This window comes from Notechis scutatus, chromosome 3 (genome assembly GCF_049901735.1).
Source record: "Notechis scutatus isolate UNSWTSFEM ecotype Mainland chromosome 3, rNotScu1.2, whole genome shotgun sequence".
Taxonomy (NCBI): domain Eukaryota; kingdom Metazoa; phylum Chordata; class Lepidosauria; order Squamata; family Elapidae; genus Notechis; species Notechis scutatus.
Genome location: NC_142011.1, coordinates 119,891,433 through 119,911,144, shown reverse-complemented (window position 1 = coordinate 119,911,144; position 19,712 = coordinate 119,891,433). Strand labels below are relative to the sequence as shown.

General features: G+C 36.9%; 1 protein-coding gene across 4 annotated transcripts in view; it reads right to left on the bottom strand.

Annotated features, from left to right (window-relative positions):
- The window catches only part of SEMA5A (semaphorin 5A), a 199,139-nt gene that overhangs the window by 99,334 nt on the left and 80,093 nt on the right, over positions 1-19,712 (bottom strand). For all 4 annotated transcript variants that reach the window (XM_087961104.1, XM_087961101.1, XM_087961103.1 and 1 more), the window contains 2 exons: positions 12,448-12,640; positions 2,970-3,069 (listed from right to left, as the gene is read on the bottom strand). In XM_087961104.1, the coding sequence (XP_087817230.1) occupies positions 2,970-3,069; positions 12,448-12,571 (224 nt within the window). In that variant the 5' untranslated portion in view covers positions 12,572-12,640. The remainder of the gene's footprint in view (positions 1-2,969; positions 3,070-12,447; positions 12,641-19,712) is intronic.

The window sequence follows — 19,712 nt, the reverse complement described above, 5'->3', positions numbered from 1 at the left end:
TTCACCCTAATGGAAATTGCCAGTTTAGAAAGAGGAAGGAGAAAAAAAGAACTTGCACAATTCCAGTACTGTAGGTTTTTCTACCATTGTAGCCAGCTTCATAATGCACATGATGTGTAGAAATACTAGCAGGAGAATACCAACTCATCCAGCATTCTGATCCCTCACCCTATGGTTCAGAAGAGTAATACATTTTATCATCTACATTCATGTCCACTTAATTTAAAAATACTGCACATTTTTAAAACAAAATTTCAAAACTATTTCAACAGCATTGGTATCCATTTTATAATTAGGTTCAGTTCAGATGTGTCTGGTTTCCACTAATCACCTCAGGAGAGATGGGCATGTTGGTACTCACTGAAAATGGTGTGAATCTTTCTAAACTGGCCTATCTGTCTTCACTTTAACCCAGAGTGCCCAATCTTGGCAACTTTAAGACTTGTGTACTTCAATTCTCAGAATTTCCCAGCCCGCCTGGCTGGGGAACTCTGGGAATTGAAGTCCACAAGTCTTAAAGTTGCCAAGATTGGACATCCCTGCTTTAAAATAAGATGAGATGCTTCATAACTTTCCTTTATAAAATATGTTCTGAAAGCTACCAAGTCAGCAGAAATGATTATCGGCTAAAGTAATAAAAGGTGCTACATGTTTAAACTAGGCTCATTATTTGAGAGGGGGAAGGAGAGCATTCAAACTTGTTACTCAGTGCTGCTAGTCAGAACAGCCATATTTATAAGATCTAAAGGTGCCACACTACAATTGGCAATTATGGGGGGAATCTTGCTTTTTAATGGTGATGGAAGAGAATATATGAAATCGTAAACAGGACAGGCGAAAGTATAAGTATAATGAGTAAAAAGATATAGAAATCTAGGAAAAGAAATGTAATTGAATTAGAAAGAAATGAGATAATTATAAAAGACGATTAAGGGAAGTAAGGGGGAAAATAATATTGAGAAATTGAAAAAAGAGTGATAAATTATGAAATTGAATATATAAGATGAATATGTATTTGAGATTATGTCTGTATGGAGGTGTGATAAACTGGAATCATGCTGTACTCAGAAAAGATGTTTTATTTGCTATGTTTTGTTAAAACCCAATAAAACTTATATATATATATTATATATATATATATATATATATATATATATATATATATATATATATATATATATATATATATATATATATAGTGCCAGTGCAGCAGTGCATCTGCTTGCGGCATACCAAGTATATATCACTATATATATATATATATATAAAAAGAACAGCCATATTTTAGCCAGAACTACATCATGTAATTCACCTGATTGTACAGCTTTGCCTGAAGTTCCAAACATTTCTAAGAAAACTAGATTCTATTGACTTTCTAAAGCAGTTCCTTTTCTAAGCACACCCTGAAGCCCCACAATTATTTTCAGACATTGGAAGTCAGGAAGGCAAAAGGGAAATGAAGCTTTCAAAATTACTTTCTTAACTTCCTAAGAGTTAGTAAAGAATGTTACTTTTCTCCTTTTTTTTCCAATACTGTAACTTTTTCAAATAGGTAACAAAAGGTGAAGGTTTCCCTGTCCAACTATGTCAGACTCTAGGAACAGTGCTCATCTCCGTTTTTTAGCCGAGAGAGCCAGCATTGTCTGAAGATATTTCCATGGTGAGGTGGCCAGCATGACTATACCCCAAGGCATACAGAATGCTGTTACCTTCCCACTGAAGTGGTACCTATTTACCTACTCTCATTTGTCGGCTTTTGTTGTGGTTAGCTGGCAGTAGGTGTGGACGCTGAGGAGAGTGAGGACTCAAATGAGAGGCCAGGACCATTAGGGAGTGGACTGTTGCCTTCAGAGATTGTGGGGGCTGGCAGCAGGGATGAGGATGTTCCCGAGGAGCCTGTGCCAAGTGCACATGCACGCAGGATTGCTCGGAGGAAAGAACAGTTACAACAGCACGGGCGACTCAGGAGTAAGGCTGCAAGGTAATGGCCCCTCCTTCAAGAAGATAAAAAAGCCAGCTGTGAAACTAACCTTCTTTGCAGAAAGCAAAGAAGTTTTGAACTCAGCCTCGTGGACATTACAGTTGGTATTTGAAGACTCTTGTAAACTATTTCTTATCTGTTGTTTTTTGTCAGACTTGAAAAAAACTTGGCAAGGCTCTTTCTTGTCGGAACTAATTAACTGGAAGCAGCCTTTTATCTGTGAAGAAACAGGATTCTTAGCTTAAACATAAAAATATTATACTGCTGCCTTTGTCTTGTATTTGCTCTCTTGGAACCAGGTTTGGGTCAGAACAGCTTTTGAACTGCTAAGTGGGCAGGAACTGGGGCAAGTAACAGCAACTCATCCCATCGTGCAGTGCTCAGATCTTGAACTCGGGCTGCCAGCTTTCCAGTTGACAAGCTCTGCATCTTTAACTGCTAAGCCATCGCACCCACCTATCTTTTCAAATAGTAGAGTGATAATAATTTTAATCACATTATATAAACAATGCATTGAAAACTACACTGAAATAATTGCATGGTTTGCAATAATTGTTCTTTGATTATATCATGATTTACACCATTGTAATAAAAGAAAAGAGAAATCACAGAGATGAAGTAGCATGGTTATCCTGTGCAAACTCATCCTTTATCCAATTTCAAGCCATTGTGTATTCAGAGAAATGCCTGAATTTACATACTGAAATTGGAAAGGGGCCTTTGTCACATACTGAGTGTGGAAAATCATAAACACAAGTGTCACAATTCTTTTTCATACATCTAATTTAATTCACCTAATACTCCACACACACACATTTTGGGCAACAACCACACAGGACTGATGGAAACTTAAACCCCAAAACCTCAGGAAACTGCCAGCTTGCTTACCCATGCCTTAAAACATAGTATAACAGAGAAATATAACACAGTTATTTTAACACAAATGCTCTCGGAAAACAGAAGGTACATTTTAAAAATAGCATCTCACCTTGCGCCAACAATCAGTTCTTTTTGTCTTGGATCAAATGTTATTTGAGAGAAGTCAACAGCACTTTCCGATCTGAACACATGTAACCAAGGAGCAAGTTCTACAAAAACAGAAAGAAAATAGTCATAATATACACACTAATTGGCATTTATTTTCATTTGGTGCTATCAAATCATTTTATTTATACCAATGATCTCAACAGTTTTGTAAAATTAAAGTAAGTGATTAATCACTTCAATTCTGTTCTGGTTTTCTGTAGAGTTTGCTTTCCTTCCTGTTTCTTTTCTGTGAGCCTCTTAATAAATGTAAATATTGTCAGCATCAGAATCAAGACCTAGGGAAAATTACAAGATGCTCAGGTCCATCTTGTCAACCTTTTCTCCCATCCTCTGCTTTATAAAACAATATTACTCTTTAATATTGATATGAACATTAACTTTAATAAATAACCAAGGAAACAGCAGTTTTAGACTTACACTGAAAAACAGACAAGCAGCAAAGAGACAGTGAGGGATCGGAGATACTTCAGATCATCATATACATTTCCACTTCTGCATTCCATTGCTCAAGGGTGATGCTAGGGGAAAGCTGCCTCTTGTCTGCTCAATACACTACCCTCCAAACCTAGATGCATTTTCAGAAGAGCTTCTTTTGAAAAAAGGGAAGTTCTAAGCCAGGAATCCCAATTTTTTTGACTTGGTAGACACATCTGGAATACTGAGAATTTGCCAAATTCATTTTTATACCATTTCCTGTGGAAATGCATTTTGGAACAATTTTCAAAACATAAAATGCAGTACTAAAAGTTAATGATTTAAAACCATATAACATTTGCTCATTAAAAGGAAGAAGGACAAAATGAAAAGACCCATCTGGCATTCATAAAGGGAAGTCAGTGGTGAACTGATCGGTTTCCAACAGATGCCTCCGACATACTATAGTAGAAACACCCTGGATGTCAGTAGGGAAGACATTCCACAGGGAGGGTTTGCCACAGGCAATCACCAGATGCTTCTCTGCAGTTCTCTGCTCACACAGATCTTAGCAAATAACAAGGGCTGTAATGAAGAAGGCATCCTGTGTCAGGAATTACTTCTTTAAGGCCTTCAAGCCAAACCTCAATTTTGGCTCAGTAGCTTACTTGCAGGCAGGGCAGAGATATGACAGATTCAGTACCTGTCCATCATATTTTGGACTAGCTGCAGCCTCTACAGCAGGGGCATCAAACTGGATTTCTTGGAAGGCCAGATCAACATTGTAGTTGTCCTCCATGGGCTGGGGTGGAGGGAGGAGACAGGACAGACACCCTCCTGCATCACCCTGCCAGCCAAAACAGGCTGCCTGTGGCCCCTGCACGACCCATTTTTGGCCTGGACAGCTTCCTGCCACTGGCAGGCAGCCCCCCATGCTCCATTTTGGTTGGCAGGGTGCTGCAGGAGGCCATCCAGGCCAAAAATAGGACGCATGGGGGCCATGCACGGCCCGTTTTTGGCCTGGATGGCCTCCTGCCACCTGCGGGTGGCCCCCCATGGCTCGTTTTGGCTGGCAGGGTTCTGGAGGCCATCCAGGCCAAAAACGGGGTATACGGAGGCCACCTGCACCCCCCGCAGCCCATTTTCACTAGCAGAGGCACTGTGGGCCAGTCCCCTGGTTATTTATATTCAGATTCATAATCTAAACATGAGACTAATTGTGCAGCTTAGTCTGGCCATTTGGGACTCCCGGGATGCTAATAGTTTTAGGATAACCCCCATAGTATGTAACTATTAAAAAAAAGAGAGAGAATGCAGCTCTGGGGGAGAGAGGATAGGTAGTTCTTAAATATTATAAATAAACCTAAATAAAATAATATAATAAATATGCTTTATTTAATAGGCAAACTATCCAATTGGGAGCCTCACACCCAACCATGTCTGTTTTGATAAGGTTCAAACTCAGTTTATTATCCTCATATACTTTGTTGCTACATTGGCTATAAATTCAAAACAAGGCACGACTTCTAAGAAGTCAGGATACCAGTGGTCTCCAGCCAAAACTCTGGATAATTACCCTAAGAGGCTTAATTTAGTTCATGGGTTGGTAACTTTCAGCAGTGGGTTGCTTAGATTCCTGGCTCTCCACAAGAGGCTATCTGGTTATTTAACATGTTTATTATGTACTGGATGCTGCTTTTAGACACAGATGTTTTTACATGGATAAAACCACATAAACTGTTTGTAAGGGTTTCTTGTAGAATGCCCTTGACGAAGGAACAGTCCAAAACATGTGTTTCTAGACAATAAATAATTATTTGCTATTGGTGCTTAAGACACTGTCTCCCCTTATTTTGGTTTCCACCCTGGAGAGAAGATAAAGTAGGTGTTTTGCACCAAGTGCAGCTTCCAAACAGTATTTAAAGACATATGGTACACAAGTAACACAGCAGGGTGTGAAAGCAGCCCTTCCAATCTGCTGTTTACCTACTAATTTCTTTGCAATTTCTATTCCATTTCCTTGCCTTATCAGTTATTGTTTTTCAAATCAGTTCTGATACTGAAAGCAAATGGTCTGCTTCACTAAGAAAAAGAAGTGGAACATTTAACACTTAACGCTTTGAAATATGCCAACTCCCTTCCAGCATAACAGAATGTTCCCCAGTTACCCAAAAGCTTCAATGTGAAGTGACAGATTTGTCACCTTCACTAGTCTACATGCTCAATCAAAAATACAGTTTCATACGAGCAGTGAAACAAAATGCTTTCCCTTCCCATATGTCAACAGGGTAATTCCAGGAACCTCTGAAAAATGTGGCAAAATTGTTCTGCCTTCCGATCCAGGGAGTTCTCCTTCAATTCACCTACATTTATGCCACAGAATGACTGATTGATTTCTCAGCCTTTGTTCAAACGCATACAACCTCAGGCACCCAGCTTGGAAACTGCCCTGGATGATCTCCAGTTCAACTCTGTACGGGTTTCCAAACTGTCCCACTGCAGGTAGTCGTGACTATTCATTTAACAACCATTTGAAGTTACAACAGAGCTGAAAAAAGTGGCTGAGGACAATCCTCATATTTATTACCATTGCAGTGTCCTCACGTTCATGTGATCATAATTCAGGTTCTTGACAACCTCTATGTATTTAGAGTATGGTCTAAAGGCTCCTGGTTTCTATACATTAGGCATGAAAGCCAGCTGGATGATCGTCAGCCAATCACACTCATTTAAGCCAACCCACCAGGGTTGTTGTTGTGTGGAAAATAGGAGAGGAAAGGACTATGTTTGCCACTTTGAGTCATTTATAAAAATAATAAAGGCAGTGTCCTTTAATGATATGATTCCCAGGGGGTCTTCCAACAAACAAGATCAATGGGGGAAATCAGATTCCTTTAACAACCATGACAAAAAAGGTCAAAAAAATCAGCTGTGACTCACTTAATGACTACATTGCTTAGTGACTGAATTTCCAGTCCCAACTGTGATCGTAAGTCAAGGACAACCTGTGTATCAAACTGGGCTTCTTTTTCACAATGTTATGCTGTAAACAGTGACTGAAAAATATGCAACATTTGAAATATCTGAAATATTTAAATATTAATATAAACATGATGCGTGTATCCAAGGGTATGCATGTGGGTGTGTGAGCGTGTAAGCGTCTGCTATCTTTTTTATAACTGCCTTCCTGCTGTGCTACATTTAATGCTACACTGAAGATTATCCTAATTTATGAATAGCTTTTGGGGAGAATTGCTGTAAGCGGAGGAATGAATTGGCATTAAGAAAAACTGCTGTCAGCAGGAAGCACCCAAAAGCTCCTCATGCATACATTTTGTGTAATGCTCAATTTCCAGTGACTTCATAGAAATAAATGTGTAGTTGTCTCGGCAGTAATACCCAAGTGGTTTGCTGTCTTGTCATCTCCAGCTTCCCAGGCAGCCTCACCTCTCTTGGGGGTCTCCTGTGCAGTTTCTAAGCCCAGACAATTAAAGCAGCTGCTGCCTTCTGCTGGAGTAGCAATTTTGTATTTGTTTGGGAGTTGATCAAAATCCTCTTACTTGAGGAATCTTCCTCCCGCTTGTTGTCTGGATTGCGGAAACCATGACATCATAGTGGCTGCTGATTCTTCGCTAAATGTTGATTATCAAAAGGAAATCATTCCTTTCTCAATTCGTCCTTTAGCCCTGCAGCCTCCCTTCCGTTCACAATTTCAGCCTTTGCCAAATAAATGGATCAATAACCAAGAGAATGTGAGCTGCTACACTGCAACTATCAACAACGTTTTATGGTTTAGTTATTTGACCAATTATTTAAAAAAAACACAAAAACACCTCTGGTCCCGTGACCGACCCAGATTGGATCTTGCAACATTATCCTGGGACACATATAATTTACCTTCATTCATACTCAAAAAGTATTCAAAATAAGCATAGTTGGATTTCACGAATGAAGGCAAAAAGTTGGATTTTATTTCTTCATTGTTGTTATACATTTAATATCTCTCATTGAGGAATCACTATTTTCTTAATGCTATTTACTGCCTCATTCATCCATTTTGATTCTCCTTTTCTTGCCACCATTACTAAATCTTTAATTACTAAAACTGAACTTATATTTCACTGCTGGTCATCTAAAACAAACTAATAGTTATTATATTCTCTAAGAGAAAAGAGATTAGCAGCCCAAAAACTCCCCAACAAGATATTTAATGCAGGAGATTAAACAGTTTATGCTCAAACAGAAGGTCTCAGAAAGCAGATTGCTTAAATGGTCATTAGCTCTCTGTATCAGCAGTTTTAAATCACACTTATTTACTATAGAAGGCCACCTAATTCTAAAATGAGAAAAGAATATGCACTTTGATTTTTTTTTAAATCACCCAATCCCTAAAATATTGCACTAAAACTACAGAAAAGGATACCATAACAGATTGTAATAAAGGTTGTTGAAAGATAAAAAACAAGAAGGACAGCTGCTCTAATCCCATCATGCTTCCACCAGAGGTCATCCAAGACTGTGATCAAGGCCTTCTCAGTTTCCCACAGAGGCCTGAACTCTGACTGAAAGTGGTCCAGATAACCCACTTTTTCCAGAGACCTTTGAAGCACAACCACCATTTCTACAACTTTTCAACGTTAGGAACTGGATGAAAGTTGTCCAGAATAGTATTTTTTTTTCCTCCAAACTTTCAAAATCAGCTTTTATATTGTCCAAGGGATACATGTAATTACTATCTTTTCACAGCTCTTGTTTACACAAAAGATGAGATGAACTCTTCTCTCCTTCTTGCTCCTTCTATGTCATCAACAAGGGTCAGCATTAAATCTAGGACAACAAATCCCCTTGTTTCTTCCTCCACTTTTCCAGAAATGAAATTGCAGTCAAGGCAAGGAAATATTTTGTTCATAAATGAGCACTTGTACAGCAAAATAGTTAACTTCCCTCATCCATAGAAGCTCACTGGGTGAATTTGAGCTAGTCACTTTTAGTCAGCTGATCACTATCATAGATTCAGAATCATACCTCATTCTTGCTATAGAAAAGTGGGGAAAGTAGCAGTGTGCTGGTTTGGAGCTGCTGGAGGATAGAGAGGGTGACAGTCAATCAATCAAACAGACAATTTAAACAAGTCTTCCCCTGTTGACAAAGTGAAGGTTCCAGCATATGTTAAGACAGTAGTAAATGGAAGATTTCCACTAAAATTCATCCATGTATAAGCCTTATTTTATGATTCAGGAAAGTGTCATTTATGTCTTCTGGTTGGATGGTTGGGTGAGTAGATTTGCCATAGCAATACTATGGTGACTCTCTTCATTTTTACCCAGATGCTTCCTCAGAAGGGATTTCTGCACAGATTTACATATTTTTTTTTACAAATAATGCCTCCTTTTCCTTGCAGTGAAGTCTAGTTCTCTGGAACAAAATTTATTCTTTGCTTACAATATTTTTATCAATAGTTTCATGCTATTAATTTTTAGATTGTATTATTATACTGTATCAGGATTCAAAGCATAAAAATATAATGATATACATCAACGTTGTCCTTCCAATTATTCTGAAGCTTGTAAATTACCGATCTCGGTTGCCTGTAATTTATTAGCTTCCAGTGCCAATGTCTTACTGCAATCACTCTTGTCCCAATATTTTATACTCACTCAAACCCCAAGATTTAGTTCCAAGCCTTTTTTGACCAAGCTTCTACTCAGCTTCTTGTGATAGGCATCCCTGTCACCCATAAGGAATTTCCATTTTGGTATTATAAAGCAAGGTTTACAAATCCTAATCTTTTGCTGATGACTCTGTCCAGGCTCAGGTGCCAACTGTACTTCTGTAATCTTCTAGTCATTCCTCCCAGCATTCTGACCTTTAATAGTAAGTACTGATGCAAACATCATTTGTGCTCCTGAATTCTTTTCTTATCCTGAGCTTTATTGACTTTGGAGATACATTCAACAATTCCTCTGACTGGATCATTTGTCCCATGTGAATTAGCCAGGGAAAGCAGTAACCAATTACTCTGAACAGCCTCAGCAGTCTGCTGTCACATCTGGAATACAAGCTCCAGGAAAGCCATGCTCTTCCAAAGGTCTCAGGTTTGGAGATGGTTGCTTCTGTTCTTCTCCACAGGAAGTCTCTGACAACCATATGTCTGCTCCTTCTTAGGCTGGCAGTTAAGTACTTTCCATCCACAGGATTCTGAGTATTTTCCTTAAAATTTCTTCTTTTAACATAACAGCATCACTCACTAAGTCAAAAGTCTAAATAACAGCTGTGTGCTTACAGTGCATTTCCAGAATATCTCCTTTCTCTTGGTCCTATAAATCATGTTTTCATTCCTCCACCTCTTACTCTTTTTTATTTTGCTTTGATTTAGAGAACTGCAGTCTTTCATGTCAAAACTGTGCTCCCTCCCTGATAAATTGGAACGACATGCTTCCAACCTTTTCACCTTCTGTTCTAAAAGAACCAGTTCCACACACTTGTTGAGTCTCTCATTCAGGCAGTTCTGAGGCATGGGGAAGAAAAGGCTAATACAAATTCTGCAGGTCACTTGAATAACTACCTGCCTTAGATGTCCCACTGAACATGGCATTTTTCTGCACCTCCACCATTGCTTGCTTTCTCTGTGCCCACACAAAACCTCTGAATGTCCAGCTTGGTTGCTGGGTCAGCTGACAGGGTAGCCTAGAGAGACACAGAAAATGCACCCTACAACCACAACAGCAAGCTCAGGCAAGGCACAAAGAGCCAAAAGCAGAGTCAAAGGGGCAAATTATTTTACAGTAATCAAATCACCACCACCACAACCTCAGGATCAAAAAGAAGAATTTTCAACCAAGTGTCTATGTGTAATGTAAAAACAATTATAGCAGCCTAAGCAAATAGAAGAGGAAAAATAAAACAAAGGAAGGCCTTGTACAATAAAAGGCTAAACCAGGTGCCTCCACAGTCTAAACAAAATGTGAGGTGGTCAAAACCAAAAATAGAGACTTAAGTAAGCCTTATGGTCCCAAACCATAACTCATCTTCAACTCATACCAAGCTCCTTTCTTTTTGCTCTGGCTGTTCATTCTCACCCTTATACTGGCTGCTCCAAGTACTTCTAGCTATCTCCTTTCACTTCTCAGATGATATAGTAGTATCTTTTCTGAGACTACCAAAGAAGTGATAAAAGAAATCAGATAAGTTTAGAGAGATAATTAACTAGTGTCAAATATGCATTTAAATTTGCCTTAATCAAAACTTGGTCTGGCAGAATATAAACTATTTCTAACTATCACTATGCAGAAAATGAGATTTTTGTCAAATACAGTAATATGAAAATGCAATTGTGGCATTTCTGTTCCAAATGTTACAGGTTAGGTTTAGGAAGAGTACTCAACGCCATGGTTTTCTCCCAAGAGCCTATCATGGAGTACAAGATCTCAGGGATGGTAAGTGTCATGGAGCCTGTCCATGGCACCCTCCCACCTCTTCCTGCTTAGCAACCCACCCAATCCTGAGGTTATGATGGAAACTAGACAGCAGGATTGCCGCCTCTAAGTGTTGTGATCACTTACGACCACATCACTTTGCAACAACAACCCAAGTCCCAATTGACATCAGAACCTACCTATAGTTTCAAATACTAACTAGTTCTTCGTCATGATATCTGTGATTCACACATGGATTAGCAGGTTGAATAGGAAACAAAGGACCTGGCCATCATATGATAACCAGCTTTTCCAAAGTGGCATCTCTTGAAATATCTTCAAGTTTACAGTCTACATATCTGGATTAAGGCGGAAGTTTGAATCCACTCAGCATACCTCCAGTAGGGGATTATCTACCAGAAAAGGAAGCCTCGGGTGCTATCACTGCTCTTGGGGAAGAAGCACAGATTGGAAGGGGAGACAGCTATTTAGACCATTTATAACAAAAATCTGCTGGTTTCCACTACCCATCCAAAGAGATACTGGGGAGAAAAACTAGATTGCACTGGGACATATTTTGCTGCCAAGATGATTAATAAGCCACCATATGACAGCATGGAAATCACTGAAATGGAGACAGACACTCTTTGGAAGGGCAGTGGGCATGAGGTAACCAAATCTGTGTGATCCTAAGATGGTTGAAAGGATTTGAATTGTTTGATTTCAATTGTTTTAATTAATAATAAGATATATATTAAAGAGATGCATCTCTGGTCTCATCATCCAAAATGACTGAACCATTGTTAGCACACTTCAAGGATGCCACAATGTACAAGAAGTCAAGACTGCTGGAACGGGAACTATGAATAGGGATCCCATTTACTTTTCATCCTGGCTGGAATCAGATGGATAGGCCACTTACATTTATAGGCTACTGAATCTTTAACAGACTGTTTATTCTGGGTTGATTAGTGCAGTAAGCTTCTTGGCAGGACACGAAGAATTGAATTTCAAAGGGAGAACACTGTTGGACAATTTTGCAGACATAATCAATGACTTCGATAAAAAGAAGGGGCCTACAATATCTTCAGAGTTTGCTTCCCTTAAAACTGTTCCCGATCCATATGCAAATGTGGATCACTGAAATCAGCTTGCTGGTCAACACCTAGTAGCACTTAACTGCATAACTTTTACCAAGACAAAACAACAAGAAGATAAGGTGTCCTGAAAAAACAAATCCAAGGAGTTTTGAAGATGAATGGAAAACTAAAAAAAAAAAAAAAAGATATGGTAACTTAGAATATTAGCTCAAGGGCAACTCTGTTAACCTTATGGTCAAAAGCAAACCAAAAGATTTTGATAATGGCTTCTACCAAATGACTCCATAAATGAAGATTGGTAATTCCATAAATTATAGGGGATTATAAACAGAGCTCTGTACCTAACCTTTATGTACAAATCCTCTAAATAGATGAGATATCTATAAATAACATGCACAAAAGATCCCACATTTGCTTTGATCTAAGAAGATCCAAATTTGATCTTCTTTCCTACCAAATTATTTGGAAAAGCTCTTTCTCAGTTACTTACCCTCACTTGTAACAATGGGATGCTCAAACCTTTGACACTGGGAATCTTCCACTGCCATGCCTCCCAAACATATTATCTCCAGACTTGTGACCATCAAAATTGCTGTCAGAATAGTGTCTTGCATATTGATCCTGGGCACCAATCACATCTCCCTTAATCAGAAATGCTTCAGGTATTCAGATGCAAAAACAGCCTGCAAAATGTAAAAGCAACAACACCAGAATTACCATTAGACCAGAGGTTAACAATTTGTTTATTCTTGGCACACATCCAATTTTCCAGATTTTAATCCTAAAGCATGTTTTGTCATTCATCCCAACTCTTTTATTCAAACAATAAACATTTCTGATGACATACAAATAATAACATAATAACATAATGACATAATAACATATAAAAATGTAACAATATAGGAAAGATATAATAACATATAAAAAAATTTCCTGCGTCTTTCTCTCGCTCATGTATACACAAATATCACTTCAAACTATTGTCTTTTTTTCTGATGATGATTCCAAAAATTATTTTGCCATGACATGCCAAACTGAAGCCATAATTCATGGTTCCTAAACTAGATCAAGAATGATAAACTCCTGTATTTCAGAGGATACAATATCAATACCATTCTGTCCTTATTCCGAAGCTACCAGTCAGACAGACCTAAACTATTAAGAGATGATGCATATTTTCAAAAGCATCATCATTTTTTCTTCTTAAAATTGTCATTTCTTTTTAAAATCATCATTATTTTTCTTTATAAAATATCCATTTCAAATGGTCTGCATTTCTAGGCCAGCATATCTTTGATATGAATATTCTATGAAGTTTTGTTCAGTCTCTTTTGGAGAACATCATTTTCTATATCCCTGTTAGGTACCTAGTATGGTTGTCATCCAGTTTATATAGATTGCCCAAGGGGAATATAAGAATAAATTAGACCTATTAAAGAATTCTGCCATTTGCACCACAGCAACTTTTTTTTTTTTTTCACTCTTGGTAATATATGATTCAACATACTTTATTTTGCTTAGCTTCCCGTAAGGACAATTGCTATGAGCAATGGCTTTTGATCTGTGCTTCAGAGGACCCTGGAGTTAGTTGGAAGTTTGTTAATGTTTCTGGTAGGTATATTTTTCTGAGTAACACAGTCTCTTACAATGTCCAGTTGTGAGAAAGCTTATTCAATTATTCTTTAGTTTAGAAAGAACTATAATAAGATTCACCAGGTCTGGCCTGCATCTTCTAAAACTACATAGATATTAAGAATATTTCCCGTATGGTATGTCTTAAGATCACTGAGAAAATTCAGAATGTGGCATTTACAAAGATATACTTCTTAGTTGTTTATTTTTTTAAAAAAAGATACTTAAACTACCTCATAATAAATTTTCTCAAATGGATAAAAATTTTCTAAGTAACTCTTTCCTTCATTTATGTATCCTCTTATAACTCCTGCTGTTTTCCCTACTATTATTTCTGCAGATGAAATGACTGTTCGTATAAGAGCCATCACAAAGCTTGTAGCTCATGTTATAAAAACTGAATGAAGAGCCTCAGGCAAATTACCAGCTATTAATTTTGAAGATCTGGTTATAAACAAATAAATCAAAACAAAGGAGTTGAATAGTTATTTATTTAATCTCATATTATTTTAATGACATCTCCATTGGATAATGAATCAACTTTAAAACCATTTATATATTACTATTGATGATTGGAATGATAAAATACCAACCTTAATGTGCAGAAATGATTCACAACACAAGAAGCATTGAACAGTAATAATATAAATGAATTTATAACAACTTTCTTATTTCCCTTTTGGTCTCTGGCTTGGTTTGATGATAGATGGAAAAATGCAATAGTTAGCATAGGTTGACCACACAACTTAACTGAACATTGAGCACTAGGTCAAAGCTACATTTTGTACAAATTGTAATCCATTAATGCATGGCTTGTAATTCAATTCATTCACTGAATTGGATAGCTCTGGAGTGTTATTATTGCATTAATTCTTATGTGCTACTTTTATTTATAAAAGCATTTACCCCTCATCTTTCTGGCTCAAAACTACATAGAATGACTAGCAACTATATAATTTATAATTAAAAAAATAAAAACCATACAATTGCAAACCCAATTCTTTTAAGAGGTGAACAATCCGAATACATCGAAGATAAGTTACAGAATTATCCTGCAATCGTATGTTCTCTTAAAGGCATTTCTAATTTGATTCAATCGATTATTTCATATAATTACTAAATTTAGAAACAAATAATCCATATCTCCTTAGACTGAGTTAGAAAGGGTGTTAAGCTATCACCACTTTTTTGTAGGCAGTGAATTTAAAAACCCTCGACAGTTGCTTCTTGTAGTTTCATGAAGATCTTAAAGAAATGGTGGGGTGAGGTCCATAAATCCAAGCTCAGGAGATAAAATCTACTTTGAATCTATTCTTTAGGAAAGACTGAAAACTCAATAAACAAGAGCCTAACCATCATACTCTCCATCTGATGTCAAACAATACTATATTTAATAGTCACAAAAGCTGCTAAGAGCTTAAACAAAAAAAAAAAGACACACTTCTACTGCCTAGTTCTCATTCACAGACTGAACCCATTGTTTTCAATCTTAAGCCTGAGATAGAAACAGATTGAAATACTTGATATTACTGAACTTAAAATCATCAACATCTTGCCCAGTATAGACATAGTGACCACAGGTGACTAAATATGCTGTGTTGAAGAAGGCTTTTTAAATTCTACCACTGTCATTTTCACAAACAAAAATATCTTTACAAATGTGTTAAAATACACAAGAGGGCTTTTGGAGTATTATGTGGCCTATGCTGATGACTGTACACTTTATATGTCGTGAAAGCTATGCTGAGCTGTTTGGAATTGGACAGCATACAATTTTGTTATAAATAAGTTAATGCTCCCTCTTAGAATTATTTAACCAAAAGCCTCCAATATATATATATATATGAGATGCAGCCAAAAAGAAACAAGATTTAAATAGAAAAAAAATTGTCCAATTTTCTCCTTTGAAAAAGGTGGGAATAAACTAATACAAATCATTGTTTAGACATTGGTGATTTAAATTTTCTGTTTTCAAAATAATAAAAATGGAAGGAAAACGCTAGCTTTTTTAGTTTCACCATTTGTAGAGTCAACTATGGAAAAGCAGTATAGATTGCAACCTGTTTAGTGCCATAAAGTATAAGTGACGTTTAACATACTAATATCATTTGCGTCAATGGATGGTTCATAAATTTCACCATTGCTTCTGGCCATTCTGACAAGCTCCTCCAACAAGCTTATAAAAGAAGCTGATTGTTCTCTACTCCAACCTTTTCCAATATTTTTTAACATGTCTCAAAGGACTTCTACATTCTTATTAAAGGGCCATCTAGGGCCAAGCCCATTACCAAGATGTAACCTAGGATTGATTAGGGACCCAGAGCATCAAAAAAAATTTCTTTGCAGCATAAAAATAAAAGTATAAAATTATTATTTTTTCTAATATACTACAGTTCTGTTGTTTTTCAGTACAGGAACACTAAAGCAACATAAAGAACTCACCAATTAATCACAACTCAGGCTTTTTTATTTTGTCTCCTACAAAATGTTATTTAAAAAAAGCAATTACATTCACAGTGCATTTAAAGTGAAACTACTGTATATTGTTGTTTTGGGGGGGGGATTGCTTTTACATTTCATCTGTCAAGATTTAAAAGTTTTGGAGTCACAAATTTTGGATATATTTTTTTTAATTTAAGAACTTTTTCAATCTTGTCCTATAAATATTGGATGGAAAGATGTGCTTAAAAAAACCCAGAAGTGATAGAAGAAGCAAATACTGCTCCATCATTTAATTGCCACAGTATTGATTCCCTCAGCTGGAATGAGAACTCCTGAGTCTCCCTCAATCTCTGCCTCTCCTCTAGGAACAGCATTCCGCCATATACCCAAATGCTTCCTTCTTTTAAAATGTATCTACTAAGGAGGAAGAATGTGTTCCTCTTCCTGTTTTTAGGAAGATTTAATTATTCCACAAGCTTTAAAAACTTGAAATGTGGTCTTTTTCCCTCTGCTAGTACAATGCTTTTTGATTTTTGGTTACATTAATGCAGCGGTCTTCAAACTTTACAGATTTAAGACTTATGGCCTTCAACTCCCAGAATTCCTCCTCCAGTCAGTCAGGAATTCTGGGAGTTGAAGTCCACACGTCTTAAACTTGCCAAGTTTGAAGACCCTTGTATTAATGAATGTTGCTGGGTGGTGCAACCATTCTGGCCCAACTGGATCAACCAGTGGCTTTCAATACCACTGATCATGGCATCCTTCTGAACTGTCTTTGGGGATAGGGAGTGCTTCATCTCCTGTGTTAGTGCAGGTGAAAGGGGAGAGGTCATGTTTTGGGACCCTGTCTTGTGGGGTGCCCCAGTGCTTGAGGTTTTCCCCTCTCCTTTTAAACCTCTACATGAAAAGAGGTCATCCACTGGTGAGATTCAATTATATATTGTTATGATATGTACAGAATAACCCTTGAGTAACAAGGATATGCACATGGAAACATTTATGAGAGTAGTTATGAATAATTATCCAGCCACACACAGATACACTAAATCGAGTTAAAGTTTACTTTAAGAAATAGCACAGTCCAATAAACGGTCCAGGTCATATACGTTTAATAGTCCAAAGAATATCCAATTACAAAGTCTTCTTACCAGTTGCCTTTGTCATTTACAGTAAACAAAGCTATCAAAGTATAAGCACAGCATAAATACAACAGAGAACCTTAGATAGCAACAGAATGTCAGAGAGAGCAAGCTATGATCTCTAGCTCCCTCTTATGGTAATTTGCAATATAATCAACCAATCGGAATATAGTATAAATCAATACAATGATTTTGTCTTAAAGCTACAAACATACATTGTTGGTTTATATATTGCCAACCCAACTAATTGGTGGACAGACTCCTAACATATATCTCCATCCCTAGCCAGACAGATGATACTGTAGCAGTGCTGCAAAGTGAATGGAGGCCATAAGAGTTGGGGAAGAATTGACTTCAACTCACCCCTGGCAAGTCAGTGACTCTGGGTTTGTGTCCCCACTAGGAGCCATATAATAATATTCTATCTCTAGCTCTGGGTCAGGGAGCATATCCCTGGAATAAGTTGGTTTGCAGTTTGGGGGCAGGGCTGTTATTTCTCCTGCTTGAGATGGCTTGGTGGGGGGGCTTGTACAGATTCATCTGGTGTGCCAATTGTGCTCTTTCCTGGGGGCTTTGCACACCTCTTGTTTGGATTGAAGACCCATCCTGAAGCTACAACTGGCGCAGAATGTGATAGTGATGGGTATCTCCAGGTTTAGCCATATAACTCTCTTATGAGAGTTGCACTGGTTTCCGGTTTCCAGGTGCAATTCAAGATGCTGTTTAGTTTTTACAAGATATGCGTCGAGGAATAAATTACCAAGAGAAGTTCATATCAGATTTACTAAAAAATCTATTAAAACACAGATATTACAAGTGGCAAGAGAGAAGACATTGAAATATAAAGATAAAGAGATTTTGGTTTTAAAACAAGTTCCCAGAAAAGTTAGAGAGATGAGAAGAGAATATCGATTTCTGACTAAAATATTACTGGAAAAGGAGGTGAACTACAGATGGTTGATTCCAGAAGGATTAATGGTTACATGGAAAGACCAGAGATACAAAATTGACTCAATTGACGAAGCAGAAGCGTTTTACAATGAATTTCTTAAAAGAAGAGAAACAGAGATAGAAAAAGAGATCACCCCAACCGAATTTCAAGAAATGGGAAAAGAAGAAGGTGCAGTAGGTGGACGAGCGGAGACTAAAGAACAACGTGAAGTAAGATCAACGAGAGCGGTTAGACCTAAATATAAATCATAATCATGGAGGGGAAAAAATTGATTTCTTTGAATATAAATGGACTGAATTCAGCTATTAAAAGAAGGAAAACTTTTCATAAAATAGAGAAATTAAAATTTGACATAGTTTGTTTACAAGAAGTACATATTAAAGAACAACATCAACAATTATTGGTTCGACCAAGATAGGGAAAATGTTTACTTTTTGACACATTGTAAGAAAAGAGGCGTGGTTTTGTATATTAAAGAAACCATTCCAGCAAAATTGATCTATAAGGATGAAGAAGGAAGAGTACTAATGGTTGAAATAGTGGATAATAATACAAAATACTCTTGGTTGCAATCTATGCCCCGAATGATAAACAAAAAGGATTTTACAAAAATTACATATGAAAATAATTGAATTGGACTATGCTAACTTATTTATAATGGGAGATTTTAATGGAATTGTAGACAATGAACTGGACTATTCAGCAAAAACAGTACGACAAAATAGGAGGACCCTCCTAAAAATTTTTCGAAATGATAGAAGAAATAAATTTAAAAGATATATGGAGGGAAAGAAATACTAAGATTCAACAATACACTTTTTATTCGAATAGACATCTATCATGGTCCAGAATAGATATGATTTGGACGTCAACAGAATTATTATCTAATATTCAAGAAATAAATATCAAAACAAGTACATGGGCAGACCATAATCCATTGACAATTAAATGGAAAGGACAAAAAGAAGATCTAGATGGACATTAAATAATACTATTTTAAAGGAAAAAGATTTTATACAATGGATGGAAAAAGAACTGGCCTTCTTCTTTAATGAGAACAGAAAAGAAGATACTTCATTACAGAATGTTTGGGACACAATGAAGGCTTATGCAAGAGGATTGATAATGGATTATACAAAAAAAAGAATATTAGAAAGAGGCAAATGATTAAAAGTTTAGAAGAGGATTATAAAAAATTGGAAAAAGAATTACAGAGAACACCGCAGAAAAAGATATTAAACTTAAAATGGACATAATTAAACATAAAATGGACCAAACAGAGAAAGAAGAATTGGCCCAAAAAATTAGAAGCGCTAAACAGAACTACTTTGAAGATGCAAATAGGCCAGGTAGATGGTTAGCATATAAATTGAGAAAGAGAAAGAATCCAAGAAAATACTACAATTAATGGATGAGCAAGGTCAAGTCTGTTATGGTAATAAGGAGAAAAGAGAATTATTCGAGACTTTTATGCACAATTATATAAGCAGGAGGATCTTGATGAGGGAAAATTAAACAGTACCTACAAAATGCCAACTTACCTAAGATACCGGATGAAACTGGGAAAATGTTAGAAAATCCTATAACAAT